The sequence below is a fragment of the Cheilinus undulatus genome, linkage group 4, assembly GCF_018320785.1.
Source record: "Cheilinus undulatus linkage group 4, ASM1832078v1, whole genome shotgun sequence".
NCBI classification, from domain to species: Eukaryota; Metazoa; Chordata; class Actinopteri; order Labriformes; family Labridae; genus Cheilinus; species Cheilinus undulatus.
Window position 1 is genome coordinate 32,416,550 of NC_054868.1, and position 26,977 is coordinate 32,443,526.

General features: G+C 38.8%; 1 protein-coding gene across 1 annotated transcript in view; it reads left to right on the forward strand.

Annotated features, from left to right (window-relative positions):
• The window catches only part of prss12 (serine protease 12), a 37,197-nt gene that overhangs the window by 3,411 nt on the left and 6,809 nt on the right, over window positions 1-26,977 (forward strand). The window contains exons 2-12 of the mRNA XM_041785558.1: window positions 205-343; window positions 1,853-2,025; window positions 3,391-3,547; window positions 4,094-4,272; window positions 4,992-5,133; window positions 5,235-5,455; window positions 8,688-8,829; window positions 14,827-15,053; window positions 15,676-15,754; window positions 19,029-19,151; window positions 24,451-24,746. Coding sequence (XP_041641492.1) covers window positions 205-343; window positions 1,853-2,025; window positions 3,391-3,547; window positions 4,094-4,272; window positions 4,992-5,133; window positions 5,235-5,455; window positions 8,688-8,829; window positions 14,827-15,053; window positions 15,676-15,754; window positions 19,029-19,151; window positions 24,451-24,746 — 1,878 coding nt within the window. The remainder of the gene's footprint in view (window positions 1-204; window positions 344-1,852; window positions 2,026-3,390; window positions 3,548-4,093; window positions 4,273-4,991; window positions 5,134-5,234; window positions 5,456-8,687; window positions 8,830-14,826; window positions 15,054-15,675; window positions 15,755-19,028; window positions 19,152-24,450; window positions 24,747-26,977) is intronic.

The window sequence follows — 26,977 nt, forward strand, 5'->3', positions numbered from 1 at the left end:
TAAATGGCAGCCATGAAGATACAAGAGTAAAAGTATTTGGGCATGATTACAAATTAGAAACAGGCTAAGAATAATACAAGATTTTTTTGTTTTTTATTTATCTATTTATCTAGTATCTATTTATCTAGTTAATCGTGTCTGATTTGCTACTATATATGCTGTTATTTTAGGCATTCACTGTTCTCTGACTCTTCCTCCCTCCAGGTTCTGTGCGTTTGCAAGGAGGCCGCTCCAAGCTTGATGGCAGGGTGGAAGTCTATCTTGAAGGAGTGTGGGGGTCTATCTGTAGCGATGACTGGGGTGACGAAGATGCAGCAGTGGTTTGCAGACAGCTGGGCAAGGGGTGAGAGAGCACACACACATGCAAACACACATGCGCTCAAACAAGCACCAAGCACACAGAGACAGGTGTAAGAAAAGTAACCATCTGCCTTGCAAATCCACAATGTAAAGCTGCCATCAGAGGGCTGACAGGTGGTTTGTGTAACTGAAATTTGGTGAGAATGTAAGAGAATCTCACAACGCTTTGGACTTGAAAACATGTGCATGCTTGCCACAGTCCTCGTACTTTTCGTATGTGACCCTTGCATTCCAACCCCCCATTCCCCAGAGGTATTTAAATACCTTTGGTGCTCAGCCTGTTACCAGTTCTCCTTTTGTCTCTTTCACACATGTGGGAGTATGTCTTTTGGTCTGAAATTATGACCAGAGCCACTAATTTTCTGGTTCAAAGAAAAGGAGCCTTATGACAGATCATGCATGTTGATAGTTGGGTGTAGTCGTCTCAAATCAGTTCAGAATGCATCTGATTTCCCAAGAGAACAGAGGCATTCTGTGCACCCGATGTACATGTTGATGCTCACATCAGTGTTGGTATGCATGCTGTCATGAACACATGCCTGTGTGTGCATATTCACAAAGGAGTCAATGCAGGTCCACAACGGAAAGGAAAGGGGGCAAATGTCAGCCATATGTCGGATGAAATTGTTAGCAATGACTTGCATGTGCTTGGTTATTGAAAGCTATTGGATGAAAAACTGCTGACCACGATCATGAACATGCAGATGGCTCAGTCTAGTGCTACCAGGTTAGGATGATCGCTTTACTATTTCCCTTAGCTAGCCTGGTTAAAAGATACATATCAGATTTTTTAAGATTGGTCTTTGGGTGTTTTGTCTTAATTAGATAAGACAGCTTAAGAAAAGACATTTTAAGGCAAGAAAAAGCTAACATGCATTAAACAGTTGCAAGATTCAGGATTTGAACCTGCTACTTATGTATCGAGGACTGTTACTTATGTATCGAGGACTGTTACTTATGTATCGAGGACTGTTACTTATGTATCGAGGACTGTTACTTATGTATCGAGGACTGTTACTAATGTATCCAGGACTGTTACTTATGTATCGAGGACTGTTACTAATGTATCGAGGACTGTTACTTATGTATCGAGGACTGTTATTAATGTATCCAGGACTGTTACTTATGTATCGAGGACTGTTACTTATGTATCGAGGACTGTTACTTATGTATCGAGGACTGTTACTAATGTATCGAGGACTGTTACTTATGTATCGAGGACTGTTACTAATGTATTGAGGACTGTTACTTATGTATCGAGGACTGTTACTTATGTATCGAGGACTGTTATTAATGTATCCAGGACTGTTACTTATGTATCGAGGACTGTTACTAATGTATCGAGGACTGTTACTTATGTATATGGGCCCCAGCTCTCTTAACGGAGCCAGTCTCTCAGACTTTAAATCTTTAAAAATAAACTGATTGTTTGATGTTGCAGATTAAAGAAGGATTTTAGATATGTGAATTGTTTTTACCTATCTGCTTTCAGAGTCTCAGGTAGTGCACGTGCAGTTCCCCTGTTCCGCCCAGGCCTGGCTAAGCTCCACTGGAGGGCTGTCCATTGCCAGGGAGATGAGACTGATTTGCTCCAGTGTCCAAAGACCACCTGGAATGGAGGGGAGTGCTCCACAGAAGCAGCCATCACCTGCACCCAACAGCAAGGTAAGTACCCTCGGTGGATGGTGAGTAATAGTCTGTGATAAAGGGATACAGATTTGTATGGACAAAAAGAGAACTGATAACTAGAACACCAGATCTAAGTTTGAAGAACTGTTCATTTTTATGTTAGATATATATTTCAGAATAAAGAAATGATCTCTCCAACATTTATCAGCCCCCACAGAGACATTTATAAGGCACTTTATAATATGTTTACATTTAAAATGATTGCATTAATACAAAGGCTGTTGTTGGCCTGCAGCTTCTCAGACTGAAAGAGGAGGTTGAGTTTAAAATACCAGTACAACCTGTCATCAGTCATGGACTGTCATCTACCCCTACTCACAAAAACTACTTTTCTGTACCATGGGATTCTTTTTGCACCCCACTCCTTTTTTCAGTTGTTGTTAGTTTTGTATTTGTGGCTTGTTTCTAGTATTAATTAACTGCATGGATGTCAAATGATTAATTTTCAAAATTGTGTATGATCTCAGAATTTCTGTGGTTGGTTGTGATTAATCTTTGTTTTTTTATTGCTATTTAAGATTTTTACTATTTGCATTCAAAACTTTTTTTTTAAATTTTATTATTTGTTTTATTATTTTTGTAGTCTTAAGCTAAGACTTTCTGACTTTCTGAGTGGATACAGACCTGCTCTTATGTTTTTAATGTTACATTTAAATTTGTATTTTATTGCAAATATAAGCATTGAAAAATGAAGAAAAAAAAACAGGAAAAGAATTGCATTGCATACAATGCATGATAATTCGGAAGTCAATAACAACAGCTAAGGATTTATGTAGGAGATGCCAAAGAAGCCCATATGGGCTTTTCAACTGACCTTCCTAAATTGAGGATTTTTTGGAAAGAAAATAAGAAACTTCTGGTAGATCTAAGATTATGGAATGAATTCAACCATTGAAAAAGGCTCTTGTTATGAATTGAGAAGGAAAATAATGTTTCAAAACACATGCTGCAGACGACCCACTGGAGGACATTTTTAATCATTTATCAGATTGTATTCAAAAGGTTTTTAAGTAATTTTTTGATCATGTCGATAAGATAGAGGTCTCATAAAAGTGTGTATCATGCATGATACAATAGGCTTTAAAGGGTTAAACTGAAATGATTCATTAAGGAGCAGTTGGGGACTGATTTTACTTTACGGTGACTGCGGGAAGATGCTGCTCTGGCTTCACCAATCTGTGCTGAAAAGGACAAGAAAGCATGTTGTTAAAAAACGTAATGAACTAGTTATTGACTTTCATTGTATCGTGACAAATGCATTGATGCTCTCTTGTAATGTTATTTTAATAAGATTCTATAGGAAATCCAATAAATAACTCTGTCTCTCTTTTTATTCTTGAGTTTCAGTGATCATGTCACTCCCCATCCGTCTGGTGGGAGGCCAGTCAAAGTCAGAGGGCACGGTTGAAGTTTTCCATGCAGGACAATGGGGTTCAATATGTGATGACCAATGGGATGACAGCGATGCAGAGGTGGTGTGTCGACAGCTAGGGTTAAGGTAAAGCACACACTCGCACATACACATCTACTCTGGTAGTGATGTTAATATTTACATGAATTCCAACTCATAAGCAGCTTTTAGAATCAAAACAGGAGAAAGACGTGTGAAAGAGAGATTGAGTAGGAAGCTGAGATGAGATGATGTGGGTGTCCAGCCGTCTTTCTCTCCCTCTGTCTCCAAAAGTATGACAAGTATTCTTTCCATTCGGACACAGAGAGAGGAGCAAGCAGTAAAGAACATCTGGGGGTCAGATAGTCAATCAAGCTCATTGTTCCTGCATGAATTCTAGTACCACAGAGATATGCATATTTAGCAACACTACACTCTCAGTTAATGTGCATGTGTGCATTTTTTTGTGAATGCCAGTGTGATGTTGATGTTGATGTTGCTGTGTTTATGTATGCATGGTTGAGCACTGAAGGAAATCTTTCCAAAATTGACTCCTGTAGAATGTATTTTGTAAGTCAGGACCAGGCAGTACATCTGTTTGTAATTTTATCAGTACTCCTGCGAACCAAACCTTCAGTTCTCTTTTCTTTGTAGTGGTGTGGCCAGGGCATGGGGCCAAGCACATTTTGGCAAAAGTTCAGGACGTGTGTGGCTGGATGAGGTGCGCTGCACTGGCAATGAACTCACTCTGGAGCAGTGTCCCAAAAGTGGCTGGGGGGAGCACAACTGTCTGCACTCTGAGGATGCAGGAGTGTCCTGCAACCCTCTGACAGGTATTAACACCTGAATACGCATTAATACTTCATAAAGTTTGCTAAAGATATGCAGGGCTTAACAAGGACTCACCTTGTAGTCAGGGATTTGTTAAACTCTGGAGGTTTCAGTAGAAAAAATAACAAAGATTCATTAAAAAATGTTTGAGATGAAAACATTTCATTTAATTATATGAGTGGGAATGAAAAGGCAACCCATTATACACTGCAATATGACGGTATATGATAGCATATGATACAACATAACAAATGACCATAGGACACATTAGGACATGACATTAAACAAAATGGCATGATACAATACAATAAGACATCCACACGACAGACCATACAACACGACACAGAACAGTATGATACAGTGTGATGCAGTATTATAAGATATGGTTTGAAAACAAAGAATCGTGAGTTAATGAAATTTAACAATAAGAAACAAAAGAAAAAATTGTTGGATCAAAATCTGTTCACTGCAATTTCATGTCATTTTCACCTATTATTACATTTTATCTTTTGACTGTTTCAGCTCTGACATTGTCCTGTTTCTTCTTTGGCCAGTAAATTTCCATTTATAATATCCTTTATTTATGTTATAAGAGCCACTGTGAGGAGACATGAAGCAGTGACAGGTTGAGACAAATTGGTAGGGAATTCTGTTTCTTTCTGATTCAAATATCCACGTGCAAGGGAATTGCCCAACATTTCCTGCCTGTCTGCCTCTCCAGATGGTGCTGTTAGGCTTGCGGGGGGTAAGGCCGGCAACAAGGGACGTTTGGAAGTCTTCTACCGAGGTCAGTGGGGTACGGTGTGTGACGATGGTTGGACAGATTCCAACACTCAAGTGGTTTGCCGACAGCTTGGTTACAGGTAAAGTGCCAACAGACAGACACATGCATTTGAAAATACAGTAGATCCATGATGCTTAACAGTAGTTTTAAAATTGAACGTGCATGCTTTTCACCTTTCAGATTAGGTGAGACTCTCCTCTCTGAAGGACTGGACATCACACCAGTCCCACGCTTTGGGGTGGGGTCAGGTCCAATACTTTTGGATGATGTGAGCTGCACAGGGAAGGAACCAAGTATATTACTGTGCAACAAGAGGGAATGGCTCCGTCATGACTGCACACATAATGAAGACGTTAACATCGCATGCAGCCCTGAACGCATCGGAGAAAGTCTTCCAACCAGTAAGACAGAATGTTATTTTACCATAACATATTTAAAATGATTGCACATGGGTATGACACATCTAGGAGTGGTTAACTTACAATCTACTTGAAGTCAGAGGTTGGTGTGTCATACCAGGAATAGTGCTGTCAATTTCAGTAACAATTTATTTTAGTGGGCCCTAATTACCAAGTAATTGTATAGTAATAAGTAGTTATTATCTAGTAATTTCTAAAGATTCAGGTGGTCATTACCTTGTAATGAGTTGGCATTTTACAAATCAATAACTTAGTAATAGTAAGGCGGTATTAACCTAGTGATAAAGGATTAATTATTGAGTTATTCCTTGTAATATTGTGTCTATTCTCTGGTAAGTGTTTTTTTTTTTTAACCTCACCCCCAACCCTAATTGGGGGAATTATACCTGGGAATTATCAAGCAACTTACAAAGACAATTTTCATCTTATTTCTACAAAATAACTAAAACTAAACTAACTAAAATATCACCTAAATTCTAGAGAATTGCCTCAATATTACAAGGAATTACTTGATGATTAATACATTATTACTAGGTAATTACTTCTTTAATAGTACAGAGTTATTACTTGGTAAAATGCCAACTTATTATTCTTGTAAATTACTTGATAATAAAAATTATAACTATAAATTTACTAAGTAATTAGGGCCTTTTAAAATAAAATGCTACCACAATTTCAGATTAAGTTTTAACAGATTCTTTTTTCTACTTAAAACATTCATTGAAAAAGCATCTGGTTGCTCATCTTGCAAACCAATAGGTTGGTCAGACTCCATGTCTGTGATCAGGCAGATCTGTGTTGCATAGATCCAATCTGAGACGACTGTCCCCGGTAAGATAATGGACAGACTAATCAGTGTGATTTGAGAAGCACAATTTGTTAGCTACCAGCAGGGTTTAGTTGTTGAGCAAGTTGGTAAACAATGGTGACAGTAGTTATTAGCTCACATGTAGCTATAGAGCAGCAGCAGCTTTTATTAGAAGAAGAGCAAAGAACCGCAGTCAAACCTTTTCATGGAAGGAAAGTTGTTTGTTGATTTTTCTCCCAACCGTGCTTGGCAGGTGTTTTGCAACAGTTTAGAGGAGAGTTTATCTATAAAGTAAACTGGTATACACTGGCTGCCAGTGGAGTGCTAAGCTTGGATGTTACAGCAGCATTTTAGCAGGAATAGACAACATTTATTCCTTAAAGGAAGAGAAAAGAATCATGCTGAAAGCTTTTCTTGGCAAAAAAAAAACAAAAAAAAAACGGCTTCAGTATGAGTTTGTTTCATCAACTGGCTCCTCTGATAGGAATGCTTCAGTTTTGATTAGTTAAAAACAGGACTGGGTACATGTTTTTGAACAGCTAATTTTGAATCTAAACATCTCGTTTACAAACCTCATCTCATTTCTCTCATTTACAAGAGTGTCCTGGCCAAGACAGGCAGCAGCACAGTAGACAAAGACGTAGACATAAAAAAAAACAAAGCAATTACAATCACAGAGAAACCAAATCCAGAGTCACTGAGCAGAAAGTCATCAGTTAAAAACATCTACAACCTGATACATCACATAACTGTAGAGCTAGCACTTAATATACCTCTGTACTTTGATATTGATATAATTATCATTAATAATGTTACCTTTCAGACAGGACTGTGGAAACTTTGAGCACATGTGCTTTATTTGTGGTAAGGAACCAGGAAATTTCAAATCTGTCTTTAAGATTTTCTGTAAACACAACCTGCAGTCATTTACAGCTCATCTTACTTAGGTGTGGGAAGCCGGCACTTTCTGGAAGACCAATAGAGGATGATGTCAGTCACGCTAACACTAATAGGCACAGCTGTTGGTTAGCTTAATAACTGGGTGGCTTGTAAAGACATTAAGATTAGGTTATCACTACCTAAAGTCAATCTCTGACATGACTGAGTGATATTACCATACAGTCTTCCCTACAGTTCTTCCCTCCTCTTACTCCTGTTGTATCCTGTTATACAGTGAAAATAAGACATTTAATTCAATATAAAAAAAGAAAAATGTATTCAGCGAGAGGGTAAAGGAGCATTGAATGGTAGGGCTTGAGTCAACCTTATCAGTCATCAGTGTAATGTTACAAATATGACAGGGATAACTCTGTTGAATTTTGTTTGTGTGATTGTTGGCCACATTCAGGATGCTTATGCTGGTTGGTGAGAGTCTCTCACCCCACACAAAAGAATTATGATATTACTGCAGAGCATTTCTGTTTATTCGTTTGTTTATGTGTTCATTTGTATGTTTATGTGTGTGACGAAATCCCCCCCTTCCCCTCCACATGCCACGGGCAAATTGGTCCATGTTGTTTTTGGAAAAGGAGAAAAAGCAGATAAGCCGGATGGGGCTTTGAACTCCCTTTCTTTTTCTCCCTCTCTCTCTCTTTCTCTCCGACCATCACATTAGAGTTGCAGTGTAGTGTGGGTGTGAGAATGTGTATGTGTGTCTAAGAGGACAGAGGCATTAAAAAGTGTTTGTGTTTCTAAGCGGGACGACAAGGATGAGCATTTCCTTACAAGCCACCACCACCAATAAGTAAACATTCCCACAATTAACTCCCCTTGCCTACATCTCCCTCCCACAGTTCTTATGTCCTACCCACAGTGTTTGAATGCCTGTCATTCATTCAGTATAGTCACAGGGAAGCACTTGAGACCAATGATGTTGAAAAAAAAACACATATGCGCACATATACCTTTAATTTGGCAGTAATATAAATCTAACCTGAAATAGACATATATGAAAACACTTAAATCTGATAAGTAATCTTGAGTGTGTATGTTTGTGGTGATTTTTACACGCCCGTAAACCCATAGCCCACACTTATTGGGTTTACAGTGTAAGAAAGTTTCACCAGAGGAAGAGAACAAGAGGCAAAGCATGTGAGAGGAGAGGCAATGAAAATAAATGATCTTTTTATAGCAGCGGGAGTCTTAACAATCCCTCCTCTGAACACCAAAGTAGTTGCAGGCATTAAATGTGTCAGGAATTTAAGTTTCTGCCTTTTGTACAGAACACGAGTGCACATGCCCCGTTCACCTGACATGTTAGCCTGGAAGATCAGGTTTGTGAGGGAATGTGTGTATCTTGATGTATTCTAGACCGTGGGCATTTGTATATCTTCAGAGAGCAGAAATAACTTTGTGACAGCAGATGAGTCTAAACCGCCTTTAATTGTGTCTCTGTGTTATCTTCAGGTGTTCCACTGAGGCTTGTGGGAGGAGAGAGCCCCAGGGAAGGACGGGTGGAGCTCTTTCTGGCCAGTCAATGGGGGACTGTGTGTGACGACGGATGGACTGATCATGACGCTGAGGTGGTTTGCCGTCAGTTGGGGTACAGGTATGTGTGTTTCTAGATACAAAAACATCAACAAAAAACACCAAAATCACCGTATCATGCTGGAAATGTGAGAGGACAGATACTCTCTTTACTATTTTTGAGAGAAAAACTGGTCAAGGGACTAAAAGTAATTATCCCTCAGATGTTTTACGCTTTTATTGATTTTATAAATCAGTCATAATCGGTCAATATAATTGAACTTTTTTTTTTTACAAAAAATACAAAAAAACTCTTTAATGTCAAAACAGATTTTTATAAAGTAATATGAATTAAATAAGACTTTTAATGTAAAGTAAGTGATAGGACTCAATAAGGGCTGTTCATGCCCGATCCCCATGCAACCTGTCAAAGCTTGAGCCTAACTAAAACTAAAGAACATTTTTTAACATTTAGTTAAAGACTTTAACTAAATTTAAAATTGCTACCAAAACTAACACTGATTTGAACAGATCATCTCTTTACTCATACACGCTGTGCAAGGGCTTATTTTCTATAACTCATTCAATTTTAATTAAAGGATAATAGTTACATATTGTTAGGGGCGTGGCTGATATGACTGCCATTATGTGCGTTGTAGCTGTTCAGCTGCAGGTTTAGGGCCTGTGTCAGCTCCACCTCTGCTACTTACTAGGATGACTGAAAGTTAGGTTGAGACCAAGCAGCGGCCTCTGGTCCTGAAAAATGAAGCCAATACGGAAGTGCAAAAAAATGCATTACGTTGAGTGTCCACCTGAGGCTGGCTGCAGGAACCCCGCAAGTCCCGTCTAAACAGCTGTTACAAAGCCGTTTATTACACAAGAAATAAACTGGTTTACAGCCTGGTTAAAAAAACCAAACATTAGCTAATGTCTCCATTTGCTCTCACTGTAATGGGGATGATTTTTTTTGTACTGCAATCATTTAGATTAAATTGAGGAAAAACCTCACTGCACACTGATTGGCTTGTCTCATTTGATTGACGGATAGCTTGACAGGCAGAAGCTACCTCCAGAAGGACGGTTTTAGTGCTAGCTGAGCTGACAGGAAGTACAGCTTAGTGGGTGAGCTGTTAGGTTGATCCAAAGTTCAGTTGAGACAGCGATTTCAATATAGAGCCCACCACAGATTGGCTTCAAAAGCAATTTGAGTTCACCTATTGTCAGCAGACGGCTGACGTCACACAGGCTTTGTCCAGTTCTTTCTACAGTCTTTGGTTGAGACTTCATTTTGATATTCCCCTTCAGTCGCCAATGGGGGACACAAAAACTATGTCAATGTTTTTAAGTGTAAAAGTTCAATGGTTTTGTAAGGATTTCCCTTTTTTTGAATATGTAAAATGAAATAACTGTTTGGCACTTTCTTTTGCATAATGGTTTTCATATTTTGAAAATTATTTTTCACAGTGTAGGTTCAATTCCTTTTATTACATGTTTACAATAAAAATTAAAATCAGTACAAATCAAATACAGGATTTAGACTGTTGATGGGTGTGAACAACATGTTTTTTGCCTTCAATCATAGTGTACATATATGAAAGAAGTTTGGAGAAAAGCTCACGGTGAGCTTCAGTCTTGCAATGTGCCCACTCTGTACACTTTACTCTCGCATAAGTGAATCCAGACTCCCTACTCCATGTGCAAAATCAATCACCACTTCCCATACTTGGCGTCTGTCCTGCAGTACCCTTTCTGTGCCTGTCTTTCATCTCTTCATCTCTTAACTCTTTCCTGCTTTCAGTTTGTGCCTCATCATGCACATCTCAAGTTTCAAGCTAAACCCACAATGGAAGATATGATGCTTAAAACATCAAAAAAGAGTGCACTTCATTAGTTATTCTTAGGAATTGCTCACTGTAGTGTTTGAGCACCTCTCACAAGCCCCTGCTTTTCTGCAAGCCATCTTTATCAGAGGTTTAAGCTGTGTCCTTTGGCAGAGCCAAGATAAACATCCAATTAAAGGGCAGACCAATCGTGCAAATGACACATCCATAGTGACAGATATGTCCAGGCGACGCAAACAACCTCATCTCGTCCTCTCTGTGTCCCATTATCTCCTCCCTTTGAGACATGGTCCTTTTTTACTAAAAACAACAGCAATGGGATGGCGAAGGAAAACTGTACTGTAAAAACCTATATTATTTTCCTCCACATCACACCTCTCTGAGGGATACCCATCCCTCAGCCACCTAATTTTCTGTGACACATCTGCGTGCACATAAAAGCCACATCTGGAGCGCATAAGCGTGAGAGCGGGTGAGGAAGCGTGTTGCAGGCGTGTAAAAACCGTGTTAGGATCATCATTCTGTCTCGAACAGGGTGTGGTGAAAGGTCATTACATGCAAAGCAGGCCCCGGAGGGTTAGAGGTCGCTCTGGGGGTGCTAAAACAAAATAAACACGGATACACACGCACTTTCACACAAATTAGATTCAAAGTCAACAGTTTGACCCGGAGTCCCCCTGAATTAAGAGCTACATGAGCCTGACAGGAACTGTAAGTCGAACTTTAAAGCCCTGTTGTGAATATATTCTCATATGATAAGAATGAAGTAGAAGGAGATTACTCATTTTGTAAGCTTGTTAGAAGATCATCCAAACTCTTACGCTTGTTGTCTTCAGCCTATGATCTATTGAAGTCACTTTGGCTGCTGCTTTCCCATCCTTCCATGAAACAGATTCTCCAACATTTAACAAATCCCTTCAGAGATTAAAGATTTTGTAATAAATGGAGAGTTACAGGAAAAAACTTGGCTATCCTTTCTAAGTTAAACATTTGGTTTCCAAAGTGGATTGTCTTTCATATTTGACTGTTCTCTGCCTCTCTGTTTGCCACACAAACACATCAAGCATGCTTGGTGTCGGTCTCAAGGCTTCTTTTTTTTTGCATGCTAAGTACCGCTCAGGGAGCTACAGGAGATGCAGACACAAAGCTGAACACCTCAATAACAGACATTAGATTCCCATTGGATCAGTGGGGAGGTGAACTGCTACCCACCAAAACCCCAGGGAGGCAACATGAGATCCTCCAGGTCAGTTATCTATCAATCTTAATTAAAATCACAGTTTCAGCGTGTATGTACATGTACAACCACAATGTGCAGGCGTCAGTGTGTTAGATGTGCGCTAATTAAAGTCGGAGGTGAGATAGTGATACAAATACACACACTATCAGATTGTACATGGCATCTGACCTGATTTGCGTCACAGCCAGAGAATGTCATACCATATTTACATGCATGCATGTTATCTGCTCCCCTATGTGCCTATATTCCTGTGTTTACATACCAGTGCTGTTAATCTATTTTTAAAATGCTAGTGAGTCATTGTGGGCTTTGTGATAACTTAGTAGCACTTAATCTCATACATCAGTAATGTTAGAAGAATTGCCCTTATTATATTCTTCATGTAACTAAGATTAGATTCACAAACTCTCATGAAGTTTCCTATCAGTCCCTCCACAAATTCACCATTTCCCTCAGGTTTCTGCACATAGCGGCTGACCCCACCCTGATCTGTTCATGTCCCCATTCATCATCAGAATGCTTTAAGTCTGTCATCGGCAAAGGTCATTGTCAATGAAACTATGTAAAAAAAAAAAAGAAAAAAGTTTGCACTGAATAACACTGGAACTTTATGTAAGCTTTGAAAACAGTCACAGGACTAAATTTATATATAACAAGAAATATCACACATTAATAGATGTATTTATTTGTAGGTTGTATGAATCTCAGCACGTTTTTGTGTCTTAATATGTGTGTGTGTGTGTGTGTGTGTGCACGAGTGTTCCTTGCTTGAGGACAGGGGAAGACAGGTGAGTGAGGAGGAGAAACACTAGGATGGATTGTCTGCTTATTAATGAATGCTAGATCATGTTGGTCTCTGGGATAGATTAAATAAATTAACTAAAATATTGAAAACACAGGAAATCTTTGGCATGTGCCTTCATCAAATGTACAATTGGTATACATTTTTACAATTTACTGTGGATGTTTATTTAATGATGCCACCCTGTGATTAATCTGCATACATTTTTTCACCGTACTTTTTTTGTGTGTTATATGAACAATGCTAATATATGCACACACGGTCAGAGACATGACAGGTAAGCATTTAACCATCCCTTTTTTGTGACAAAAATAAAGCTTCTTTAATAGACATAAAGAGGAATAAATACTGAGAATAAATGATTGAGTTTAAATAATCCAATCTAATTAATTTTAGGTATATCAACAAGAAGTAACTGTAAATGTTGTGATAATCAATGTTTTACTGGGGGGCTGTGACAAGGTGGAAGAGTCTGTTGTCTCTCAACTGAATTCTGGGGGTTCAGTCTCCAGCTCCTGCAGTCACATGTCAAAGACTTGTGCAAGACACAGAACCAAAATTACTCCCACTGCTTGAGTCAGTGGTGTGTGAATGTGTATGGAAGTTTATGAGTGGGATCAATAATACTAGGGCTGTCAAACGATTCAAATTTTAAAAAATTTAGCAAATTTTAATGATTAATCTCAGTTTTTCTCCTTCAATCACAATTGATGTTCTTTTTGTTGCATTTTGAAATTCCACTATTTAGCTTTTAAAATGTTTTTGTTTCATTTTGGATTTTTGTACTCACTTAAACTAAGTGTAACTGACTTCCTGTTTATATACATTCCATGCTTTTCTCAGGCAAATATAGATCATGAACTCAGCCATGGAAAAAGGAGCCCTACTATGGATTGAAATGGAAAAAAGAGAGCATTGAAAAGTTAAATGTTTGCTTAAACAAGTTGTAGACGTCTACGAACTTTACCACTGAGCTGTCTGTGAGTTTTTTAAAGTGAAATGAGGCATGAAGGCACAGTGGTACATAAACTATATGGACGTAACCATTACACCAACAGGGTCTTTGATGGCAATGTTTTCAAGTACATGTACTTTGATATGGGGTTGGCTCCATTTTGCAGCTGTAAGAGCCTTCATTCTCCTTTAAGGGCTTTCCACAAGATTTTGAGAGTGGTCATTCTGTTGAGCATTTATGAGGTCAGGCACTGATGATGGATGAGAAGGCCTTGCTCACATTCTAAGTTCCAGTTCATCCCTAAGGTGTTCGATGGGGTTTAGGTCAGGGCTCTGTGCAGACCAGTCAAGTTCTTCCACACCAAACACATCAAACCATGTTTTTATAGTCCTTGCTTTGTGCACTGGGGAAACAGTCAAGTTAGAATAGAAAAGGGCCTTTCTCGAACTGCTGTCACAAAGGCTTTCATGCAGCTACTAGGTCATGGAAACCCATACCATGAAGCTACTATAATGCCAGTTGAAGTTCAGAACTCTCCAGCTATGGTCTCAGCAGAGCGCTGGTGACTTTAACACACCAGTACCTAACCCCCCTCTGTGAATTTGCGTCGTCTTCTGCTTTGTGGCTGAGTTGCTGTTGTTCCTAAATGCTACCACTTATTTTACATCACTGTGGCTGCAGAGTGATGATTCAGTGGTTTAAACAACGAGTGGTGAAAGGGACAATAAAACGTGTTTAAAATGAATGCACTAATTATAGACCCTAAATGCATTGTAATTAATGCTGACAACCCTAGCTAGTACTGACAGACACTTCACACTGCAGCCTTCTCCATCAGTGTATGAATGTAGTGTATAAGAGTAAACTTTGACCAGGGGTGTAAAGGTGCTTTAAGTAGTCAAACAACTAGAAAAGCTCAAGTTCATTTACAGTTTTGCCATCTCATCTCAACTAATGTAGAGTTTTGCAATTGCCATTATGAGAAGAATATCAGACAAAAGAATATGACTTCAATTAAGTGGACTGAAATCTTCAAAAATGTTTCATTGCCTCAGTATCTTTATACGCTTATGACACTCCTTATTATCAGTATTAGTAATGTTTTGTTAATTCTGTTTTTTCTTTTAGTTTCTTTGAGTTTTTGCCTACTTCTTGATTTTATATCAAATGCAGGCCAAACAGATTTTTCTCATATTATTCAGAAATAAATGAATATTAAATCTTCGTTCTGTTTCCTCCAGTGGAGAGGCGAAGGCCCGCGTGATGGCATACTTTGGGGAGGGGACGGGCCCCATCCACGTGGACAATGTAAAATGCAGCGGCGAGGAACGCTCCATAGCAGACTGCATCAAACAGGCACCGGGCACACACAACTGTCGCCATAGCGAGGATGCCGGGGTCATCTGTGACTATGGTGAATCACAGCCAAGCTACAAAGAGGTTAAAGGTCACACAGGTCTGTTTTTCAGTAAGTGTTACTACGAGAAAGAAAATAAAACAGCTCCTGTGATTCATTTGGAGCCTGCATGACACTAGAGCATGTTTAGTAAACACTTCCAACATGATGTATGTGCTAAATAATGGATGACAAACAATGACTGAAGAAAAGTCAAGGGGGTAAGATTCGGGGAAGCAGGGTGGACTTCAGTGTGTGTATATCCAGATGGTAAAATGAGAGAGTGGTGTTATTGCTTCGCCCTGTCTGTCACACGTCACGTTAGACGCACTGAGCTATCTGTTACCTGCACATATGCTATTACTTCCATCTCTCACATGCACACGCTGCAGAAAGTCAAACCAGTGCAGGAGGGTGCTTTGTCTCGTCAGTGTGATGAATTACCTCCTCTGAAAAAGTACTTAACCCCGGTGTGTGGATTCTAACATCGTATATACACACAAAATGAAAACCCCCTCTCATTTGTTTAATTTATTTTATTTGAAAGATTAATTCTAAGCTTTTTTTCTGGTCAGTCAGTCTTAAATATTTAATAAGAGCAGCATCCGAACTGTAATGTGTGGTCTGCCAATCATCACCCTCCCACACACTCCCACATGCACAGACCCAATAGTTCCTTTTTTGTCTCTGTCAGATCCTGCCAACTCAATCTGTGGTCTGCGGCTCAAGCACACTCGCCAGCGCCGAATCATAGGAGGAGAAAACTCTCTGAGGTAAGCTGGAAGGGACAGAAGGGATTAATAAAAGCGAAGCCAGAGACATATAGAATAAAGGAAGCTGAAAGCACTTTCAAGTCAACAAGTTTTAGATTGGAAACAGCTGATCTGAAGCTGCAGGCGAAGATACTATAGGGTGTACTTCCAAACATGGACATCCGTGTTATGTGATAAAGTGAGAGTATGCAAATGAACAGGAATGTTGGTGTTTAATTTGGGTGCGTCATAGGGGAGGGTTTACAAGAAAGAGAAAAGCACGTACGACTCAGGAAAGTCTATGGTTATGACTTGAGTTTCTGTTTGTGTGTGTATGAGAGAGAGAGAAAGAGAGAGAACGATGGAGGCCTTGTTAAACAGAATTAGGCTCACTTTTTCATATGAAACCAGGCACATTGATATTTAGACCAAATTTTATTTTTAAAGTGTTTATTTGTGGCCAAGGATGTTTGAATAATATCCTCCATGTTTTCACTTGCTGTTTACACTAGCTCTGGCAGCAAGCTTGTGCTCTTTGGTCCTTTATAAAATCCATGAGTCACACTGTAAGAACACTGAAATACATTTTCTCCTATTCCTTTTATAAATGGTCCAGTTCTGTAAAATCAGGGTGCAAAAAAAAACAAAATTAATTTTCAGTGAGCAATCACTTGGCAACATTTAACAAAGTAATGATAACAGGGGTGATTTCTTTTCAACAGGTAGAAACCTCAAGCAGAACCGGACTTACGTTGGACAGCCATCTGCCGTTTTTGGCTCACAGAGGAACAGATAGACTGAAACACAGCAACAGAAATAATGTAAAAAACAGACTTCTGGCTACATCACCAGTCATAATGATCACATTGCTACATGGTGGTCTGGCTCTCAAACAGTCGTGATTAAAGCATTTTAGTGCTTCTTTTTTTATTTATTACAATTTCCCCTTAGCATGCATAAATACACACAGTATGCTAAAAATAAAGTCTAATCTGATCTAAATCAATATTGAATTCATTTTAACCTCATATATGCACACTTTGAATGATACTTAGCAAACATAACGCACACATTTGTGAACCAGACTGTGTTTCAGTTATGAGATAGGTTTACGTTTGCTAGCCCCACACACATTAAAGTCTAACAAATCTACAAAATAGCACTTACAAAGTAGCTTCATAACAATGTACGGGGCAAATTAAAAGTATTCACCCTCTTGCATGTTATACCCTTTTATTGCTTTTATAAATCAATCATGGTCAATATAATTTGGCTTTTTTGACCAAAAATTGTCAAAGTGAAAGTAGAGTTCTACAAAGTAATGTCAACTGATAAAATAAAAATGTAAAATAAGTGACTGTGTAAATATTCACCCCCTTTAAAGTGATTGACCTAATTCAACAGAGGTCACAAGTAGTGAAATAAGTGCAGTGAATGTGTCTCAAATGATTGTTGTATAAAAATACTTGTGTCTGGAAGGTTGAGTCACTGGTTAATCAGTATTCCTGGCTACCATTACACCATGAAGACAAAAGAATACTCCAAGCAGCTCAATGAAAAGGTTCTTGAAAAGTGTTAGTCAGGGGATGGATGCAAAAAATGTCCAAGGCACTGAACATCCCCTTGAGTTCAGTTAAATCCATCACCAAGAAATGGAAGGAGTATGGCACATGTGTAAATCTGCCTGAATCAGGCCGTCCTCTTAAACTGACTGAATATGCAAGAAGGAGACTGGTGAGAGAGGCCACCAAGACACCTATGAGTTTTCTGAAGGAGATGCAGGCTTTAGCTGCAGAGATGGGAGAGACTTTGTGTACAACAACTGTTGCCAGGGTTCCTCACAAATCAGAGCTTTAAGGGAGAGTGGCAAAGAGAAAGCCATTGTTGAAGAAAACTCATTACATCTCAATTAGAGTTTACCAACTCCAGGATGAAATGGAAGAAAGTTCTTTGGGCTGATGAGACCAAAATGGTGCTTTGTGGCCATCAGACAAAAGGTTAACCTTGCAAAACGTTTAACCGTTTCCGTGTTTCTCACTGGTGAATCCATCTTGCAAAGCTCCTGTCTAAACCATTTGGGCCTGGTTAGAAAGTGACAGGACCAATCAGCAATTAGGGGCAGTACTTTCAGGCGCAGCGGAGTCGTGACATAAGCAAGCAGCAACAAGAGGCAGAAGACATTAGTGTGGATGCTGCTAAAGCGACAGTTTTATCAGAACTTGAAAACATTTCTTTGTTAAAAGAAGAACAAAGAACAGCATTGAGTTGTTTTCTTTTCAAAAATGAAAACAGTCGTGTACTGACATACTACGTCACGTGCTTTGTTGCTCTGATTGGCCCATAAAAATGTGACAGACAGAACGTTCATCCAATCACACTCCTTTTTCAAAGCCTCTGCCCTTTCCCAAACGCTTAGTATTGATGGTTTTCTAGATGGATGTGTGAAACAAATCCATCTGGCATGTCAGGTTAACAAAAGGTTGTATTTGGCAGACACTGCACATCACCACAAGCCTACCATTCCCACTGTGAAGCACTTTGGTGGCAGCATCATGCTGTGGGGATGCTTCTTGGCAGTAGGCCCGGGAAGGCTTGTAAAGGAAGAGGGTAAAATAATCACAGCAAAATATAGGAAAATCCTGAAGGGCGATATTATTTAGTGTGCAAGAGAGCAGAATGCTTGAGTGAAGATTTATTTTCCAGTTACCCAATGACCTGAAGCATACACAACAAAAGCTACACAGAAATGGTTTAAAGACAACAAGGTGAATGTTCTGGAGTGGTGAGTCAAAGCCCAGACTTCAATCCAAAAGAGAATTGGTGGCTGGAAGCAGAGTCACCAAGTCTGATCTGAAAACGTCAGTGTTCAAATCAGGCAGAGAGAGTTTTGTGATCAACTATATCAAAGCAGCTATCAGATATTAAAGCATGAAAACAGCTGAGTCACCAAAACTAGTAGTTAGTAAAATATTTAAAAACTCTTTAAAGTGCAGACTCATTGCTGTGAAATCCTAATAGAGAGAACTGATCATGTTAATTAAAGCGTGGAAGTGGAGCTGCTCTTGGATTAATATTAAAATTCTTAATAAGTACGACTGATATTAATATCATGTCAAATAAAGATGACTCACATATGAGGACTCTGTTGTACCATGAATTTTTAATCAGCTTTATAGAAAAGACATGTTTTTGCCCCTGTTTAAATGCTGTTGATTGGATTCTGTGATTCTGTGTCTGTACTTTTATTTCATGTTATCGATGGTTTCTTTTTTTGTGTTTATGTTCCTGCCTTCAGGGGTGGCTGGCCGTGGCAGGCAGCGATTCGTTTGCGGGGATCTCGAGGGGATGGGCGGTTGGTGTGTGGAGCGACTGTAATCGACACCTGCTGGGTCCTCACCTCAGCACACTGCTTCAAGAGGTCAAAAACACACATTAACAAACATACAGTCTATTTGTGTCTCAGTTTGTGTTTGGATTAGATGCAGTTTAGAGTTTTCAGGTACGCTGTCCATAGCTCATGAGCTGTGAACATGCTTAAGTGCTCTTACAGGAATTCAGTTACACCCAGGCTGCATATGTTATTTACTTCCTCATAATATTCAAGTCTGACAGCAGTATGGGAACAAGATGCATGTCAGTAATTGTGGTTTGGCTGAGGTGCAGGTTGTAGGGAGGCAGATAAAGTTAGTTCATCTCACTTTCATCTGGTCTGGGGGCCTCCACATGGCATTGACATCTTGGTATCAATCACTTAATGCATACAGCAGGAAAGGCAACAGAAAAGCTAATTAAAATAAATGAATTTTACAGAGCCAATTTTAGTTTTGGAGGCATTAACCCTGAAGTCTGCATTTGATATTTACAAAGCTCATGTGTTTCTTTTTTTATTCTTTTAAGTATAAAATCTTTTAAATGTAACACAAGGTTTTATTTCTAATGTTGAGTGTTGAGTTTTGGAAAACCAGAACTCTTTTTAAAGACTCCATCAGCTCAGCCCATTTAACCCCTGATGTTTCCACATTAAAGAGAGGAAAAGGTCATTCACTAAATTCTCACCAGTGCAATTTTTCAAGCCATTCCCAGTCCCTTTCCGCTGCCAGAGGTGCACTCCCAAATACAGGACTCTTTGTCCTGCAATGTAACTCTTCCATCCTCTTGTTTTAAATCACACACCAGAAACACACGACTGTGCAGCGCTGCAAATTAAGACCACTCAGGATGTTGCAATCAGGGCTTCTGAAACTGACCAATGGAAAGCTTTAGTAAGTTTACCACAGGTGTGACTGCAAATAAGAATCATGACTTTGACCTTACTAAGCACGACATTAAATGCACTATTTAAAACCACAGAGAAGAATCCAAGGCAATAAAAAGAAAAACTTTATTCAACTAGTGTAATAGGTGATGCCCAAGGCTAGCTTTTACTATTCTTGTTTTTATAGGTAATGTTTATCATAGCTGATTACATGAGTCACACATATAATCAAATTTCCAAGTTGTAGACTGGCATGCAATTTGTGCAGCACGTTTTGCTATTGTAACACAAGTATATGGGATTAGTGTAAATTATTTCTCAAAACAACTGCAACAAACACATCAAGTCAACGCAATAAGAGACAGTGGAGATCCTGGGAACATTTATAAAAGTTTATGTTGGAAGACACTGCATTTAGGCAATGATGGTCTTAAAGAAGGTTTTTTACCACCCCCCTGGTCAGATATCAGCCCTTAGTGCTCCAACTGTTAGCTTCAGCCATGACAGTTTTGAAAAGTAATTTGCTGCATGCTGCCAGAGCATACAGACCAAAATAGAGACTTCCGACTGCACAGTGTCACCTTTCATTAATGGTAACTGAAATAATACACACACACTCTCTCACTATAACAAACAACCGCATCTCTAGTCATATACACAGAAAATACATAAATATGTGGCACAGCTATTCCAATTTGCATACAAATAGTTTGAACATGACATGTGAGGTTATAGTAAACACATCTAAGTGACATGATCATATTACGTTTTTCCTACTCTTCAATTACTGATTAGTAGGCTCATAAAATTTGACCCGAGGTCAGTGGTCACATGTTGTCAACTCTTTAAAGCTATTTATACCTCTTAGTTGTAAAGCTGGGAGTTTGCCAACATTACCAGAGCTCCAGCAGATTTTAAGTGCAACAACAATGTGTGAAAGGTATCGTATGTGTTACATTATGCCGTTAGCACAGGATAGACCCTGGTGCACCAGTCCTTAATTAGTTACAGTTATTTGGTCAAGCTCAGAGCTTTTTTGTCATCTAGGATGTGTTTGTGTCAGTGGGAATGTACTGTACTTGGATGACTGGCCAGCAGTGTCTCTGCTCTGCCAGGAAAGTGTAGCATTCCTAGGTCAGGAGATCTTTCCGGAAACACTCCTCTAGTTGTAACTGGACACAGAGACTTGGCTCTATCAAAAGGCATCCTTCTTTCACTCCTTCCTTCTTCTCCCTTCCTCCCCCCTTACTCTAGTCTTGTCACTGTCCCTGACTTACCCTTCTCCTCTCTCCTCCCTCTTCCTTACTGCATTTGGATAAAGCCAAACATCTTCAGCAAGTTAAGTGAGTTTTGGAAAATCCTTCAATTCCCTATGAGTCAGATGTTAAACCATGCACGAGCAATGACTAATGTGTTCTTGCCTTATATTTATTTATAATGTTTTAGAATTAAATATGTTTAGCGACTGAGAGTAGTGCAAGAAGTTAACCCTTATCCAGTCGCCATTCTTATTCTTAACTCTGAAATGGTCTTGTAAATTGAATCTGGGACAGTTATCCATTGTCATTAGAGGGCTGAGTGTTGATATTAATGCGTGATCAGGCTTTCATTGCATGTGAAGAATCTCTGTGAAAGACGTTTCAAGAGAATTAGATCTTCGGTGAGTCCTATACCATTGAATTGAGATGGGGTCAGGTAGAAATAAGAAGAGCAGAGATCCACCAAGGATATCATGGTACTGACTGGGTCAGATGGTTTAATATCTGGGTAGAAGAGATGGGATTTCTGGAAGGTCATTTTAGACGTACTTTGCCTTGCCTTGTTCATATGATGCATATTTTGGGCATTTGAATACCAAGAGGTAATCCTTAATACTTCATGTTGACACACCTCAATGCATATTGAAAATAATTTTGTATCTGATAGCTTGGACTAGCAGATGGGGGTGAGCTAGGACGCCTTGATCTGGATTGTATTGTTCTTGTAGATGCGACACCTGATGGCACCCATTAAAGACCACCCCATCAATTGATGGGATTTGCAATATTCTGCAAAAGCATAGGTTAATTGATAACCCAGCCTCACTCACAGCAATGGGGAGTGCAGCTCAAGAGCTGTATTATTTGGCTCAGGTCAATAATGTGTTTCGGTCTTTTCGTTATAGAATAGCTCCTTATTCTGGACCACTATGCCTTTTCTCTATCATCAAAATAACACAAGACAGTCTGGCTGCAGACCATTCATCTCAAATGCTGTATATCTCAGAACGGAAATAAATGCTAAAAATTTCTAAATAATATCAGATTGAACTTCCATCTAGGGTTAGGGCAGTGGTACTCAACCTTCTTCTATCAAAGAGCCACATTGTCTTCAAAGTACTTTGGCGAGAGCCACAATCCAAACCAGGGATGTAAGGTAGATTATAGATTAGTTAATAGTAGTTGAAATTAAATAAAAACAGTCAATTGGTGGATAATTGTGAGCTTCAATGAGATGCAATAGGCTACAAAAATGTCTGTATAGTGTCAGAAGAAAAAATATGTCACTGATAATAAGCATAATTTATTTTATTTATCACTGAAATCGGACAACAATCCTGTGTCTCAATTTTTCATGATTTAAGTTTTTTTTTAATAAATCAGTGCTATTGGTCACCCTTTACACCTGTCAGTGGGTTTAAACCAATTTTAAAGCAATAACTTATGTGACTTATGTGAGTTCAACCTGGCCTAAGATTTTTTAAGATATTAGAATGTGCTGAATTTGAGTTATGAGATGCCTTCAAAGAGCTGATGAATTATGTATGGCTATTTGGGTATTTATATCTCACATTGGGACATTTACTGTAGTTCAGTGGCTTTATTAACATAAAAGAGACGCTTTCTTATTTGTTTTCCACTCATTATTAATTCTTTAGCTAAAGGGGGAGAGGCCTCATATTGTTTTTTCAAAAGCTCACTTTGCTAAAGCTAACTAAGCTATATATAACATACAACATAGCTAATGTAGCTATGTAGCTATTGTAGCTAGAGCCAAGCTCACACAGCAGCTTTATATGCTACATATCTATGCAGCTTAGTTCGCTTTAGGTACATTTGCTAAAAGCTCAAATTGCTAAAGCTAACTTAGCTTTTGATAATGGAGCTGCATAGCTACCAAAGCTACATAGCTAAAGTAGCTTAATCTAAGCTCACAAAGCAGCTATGTAGGTACTATCTACTTAGCTATGTAAGCCTTAGCAGTGTTTACTAAAGCTGATGTTGCCAAAGCTTATGTTGCTTAAAGCTAACTTAACTACATTCACTTATGCAGTTATATTAATTGAATATCTAGTGTAGCTATGTTAGCTTTAGCTAAAGCTAATGAAGTGAGAGAAAGCCACTGTTTGTGTTGCTGCTTCTAAAACTGATATATTTAAAATATAACCACAGATTAGACTTCTGATCTTTTTGTCAATTTTATTTGTGAAATGTTACTTTGTCTTTTATGTTCGCAATATGGTATCATGATTGTAACTTCCCAACTTTGTATATGAATAAAGTTGAATTTGAAAAAAAAATTCAAAACTGGAAATATGTTGTACCGGCAAACTATTATGGCACTTCCTATTTGAGATATACAGTTTCTCAAATGTTATTTGAGAGGTGTCTGCAGCCAGATCCTTCACAAATAACAACCAAAATAGGAAAACGCCAAAAAACAATCTCTCAGTCTGTATAGTACCTCACAATGTTTACTTGGAAAGTATTGCATCTGCATGTTCTTTGAAAGTGTGTTTTTATTAAATAGTGGTAGAAAAGCTGTTAAAGAGGCACCATTAGCCTTTGAGCATGTGGCTAATTATTTGTATTGCCAGCGACTTCAATGCACACAACATGCAGGAAAACTTAGCCACATTATGAAGGCCAAAGAAATTACATATGGGCTGTTTCCTACCTAACAGTTGGGTAAGTCAGTTCTGATAACAGGTCATCACTTAAGAAATATTGTTGATGTATTGGATGCTATACTAAAGCTCAGTGACTTGGTATCTGAATGCCCAAAATGCATCTTAAATCCAAAATGTTAACAGGGTCTTATTTTCACAAACAAATTTTAAAACTAATAAATATTAATGACAATAATCTAAAACGGGTAAGAAGAAGGCTGAATGAAATATAAGACAGGTATTTTGAAAACCCTTTCTCAATTTCATTAACATGGAGTTTGGAAAGGCATAACTGACTGCTTTCTGCTGCAGTAAGAGTAACCCTTAAACTATATCCCAATAGTCAGAGCAGTTTTAATGACTACATGTGCCTAATGTAACATCACAGTATTTTTCCAGCTGTAGATGAACCTTTGCCAATCCAACCCCTACTGGAGCTCTTAGTTTTATTGCTCATATTTTATGTATAAGCAGTGGGATTGCACACACCCTCATATGGCCTCTCATGATCCCTCTCTCTATTTCTCTCTGCAGGTATGGAAACAGTACCAAGCAGTATAAAGTCAGAGTGGGCGACTACCACTCCCTTGTCCCTGAAGAGTATGAAGAGGAGTACGCTGTCGATCAGATTGTCCTCCACCCTAGCTACCACTCCCAAAGCAACGATTACGACCTGGCCTTGGTCCGTCTGTCACCAGGAGCAGTGGGCCACATGCCGGGAGAGTGCGTGTCATTCAGCCGACATGTTCTTCCTGCCTGTCTGCCCATGAGGAAAGAGAGAGTGTTGAAGCAAGCGAGTAACTGTCACATCACCGGCTGGGGTGACACAGGTGAGGGTGTGTGTGAGTGTGCCAAAGAGGGGGGAGTGAAGTGACCTGTTATGCAAAACGAAGTCACAAAACCACTCATAGGTGATTTGGTCTCTGTTTTATCTCCAAGCACATTCTCCAGTGTTGAAGGTGAAGCCAGTGCTGAAGTGCAAAACACTGCAGCTTTTTTTTAAGTTTCTACAAGATTTCCACTTATAGCTCTATAGCTAATTTCTTTGAAGATAAAAATTGTACGGAGGATCATTTTTAAACTAATCTTTATTATTACATTACAGCTTTGTTGTTATGCATAGTTGGGAATAGTAAGAGTCGTGGCTGATTTGAGTGACAGGTGGGTGTGCCAGTTGCCCTCACTGTAGCTAAATTCACCCACTAAACTTAGAAGTTTGTTGCTTTTATTGTTTAGAATATGCTAGCTAGATAATAAGTTAAGGGCTGCATGGTGATGCAATGGTCAGCACTGTTGTCTCACAGTGAATAGCCATTCTAGAAAATAACAAAGTGAAACTGATCAATTTAGTTTGGAAAAAATCGTAAGATCCTGAGTTTATCACATTGTTAAATGACAAAAACCAAACTCAGAAAGTCAAAAACTTCAAGTGAAAAAATTAAAATTTTCAAATCCTAGATTTTGACTTAATAAAAGGAAAAATTTTACTTAATGAAGTCATACATTTATTTAATTATAGTCTTACATTTAACAAGAAACAAAACACAAAATTGTTTAGTTTATTAAGTTGTCAACATCTGAGCACAAAATATCTACATTTTGAAATTTAAAAAGTGAAGAAGCAGGTAAATTATCCAAGTTTTTAGGACTTGTTTAGGACAGATGATACAATCAATAAATCTAAAATAAAGCAGTGAAACAATTCGAGCCCATTCAACCCATCTCCTTAGAGGAAAACGACCACTATCTGTGCATGGTCAAAGCAGTAACAAAGTATTTTATAAAGAAAAAAGAAAATAATGTCACATATTCATCAGCTTGAAGTCTGCTGTACATAGACTCACAGTGAAACAATCATTTTTTGTAGGTTATTTGCAATCACATGAACCCGAGTGTGTGTTAGGGGCAGGAAGTGTGAGAGAACCAAAAGGAATGAATGGGAGGAAAGTCATTACTTCACAGCTCTAAATGGACCTGTACACTACAATTATCATCAGAAAATGTCTCCATACTTTACAAAACAGTGATTGTTACCACAGTTTGTTCAGTTTACCTGGCGATCAATATCACAATTGGCTCAGTCCTGCAGGCCTTCTAGTGTTTAGCATCGTCCACCCAGATGATGGTAGACAAGAGTCTAAAGAAGCTAAGTGGCTAACTGAGACTCTAACATATTAAAAAATCTCATTTTGTACTAAACATGCTTTTAATTGAACTGTTATATACTGTCAACTAAATACACTCTATGGGGTAGGAGACCGAATGGGTCGACTAAGACAGGCTCTACTGAAAGCAATTACTAATTACCATAAGTTTGTAAAAGTTTTAAAAACATGTTTGCCTGAATATTTCACTGCTTAAGCAACACAAAAGTAGCTTAAGAATTAAGAATTATTTGATTTTCATTTTGAACACTTGGCATAGTCATAAACAGCTCAAAACCTTTGGCCTTTTTGGTAGCGTTTCTCTATGCAAAATCCCTCCCTGCTAAAGGGAGTTCTCTGCTGCTGCATGACGTCATCTGCAAAGAACCTGTACCCAGAATTGTACTCCCATGCCAGTTATTTTGATCCCAACTCAAAATCTGAAACACAAAAGAGAATCGTCCTCCAATTATCACACTTGTCTGTGGCATGTGTCCATACTCAACTGTAAAAGTGACACACATCTGTTAGTGATCTTTGAATTACATGCTGATGTCATTAATCATTACAACACAGCCACAGAGGGCTGAAGAATGTCACAGCACACGCTTATGCAAAAACATGTACTCCCTACTGAGGGGTTAGTGTATCGTATTCCCTTAATAACACTGAGTGTGTGGGAGAAGGAGTTTTCATTTGTTTCTGTAAGTGTTTTGACAACATGAGCTATTTACAGCATGTGTGTGATGTGAGGAAAGGCTGTTTAATTTAGGGTGAGATGTCTGGTTTGTACAGCTGTTTGCATTTGGCTGTCTGCCACTCTGACATCACATGGAGACATGGACAGGCTAAAAGCACACGTTCCAACTAAAGCTGCCACATACAGCTAATTACAATGTTTGCCCCTATAGACTTAC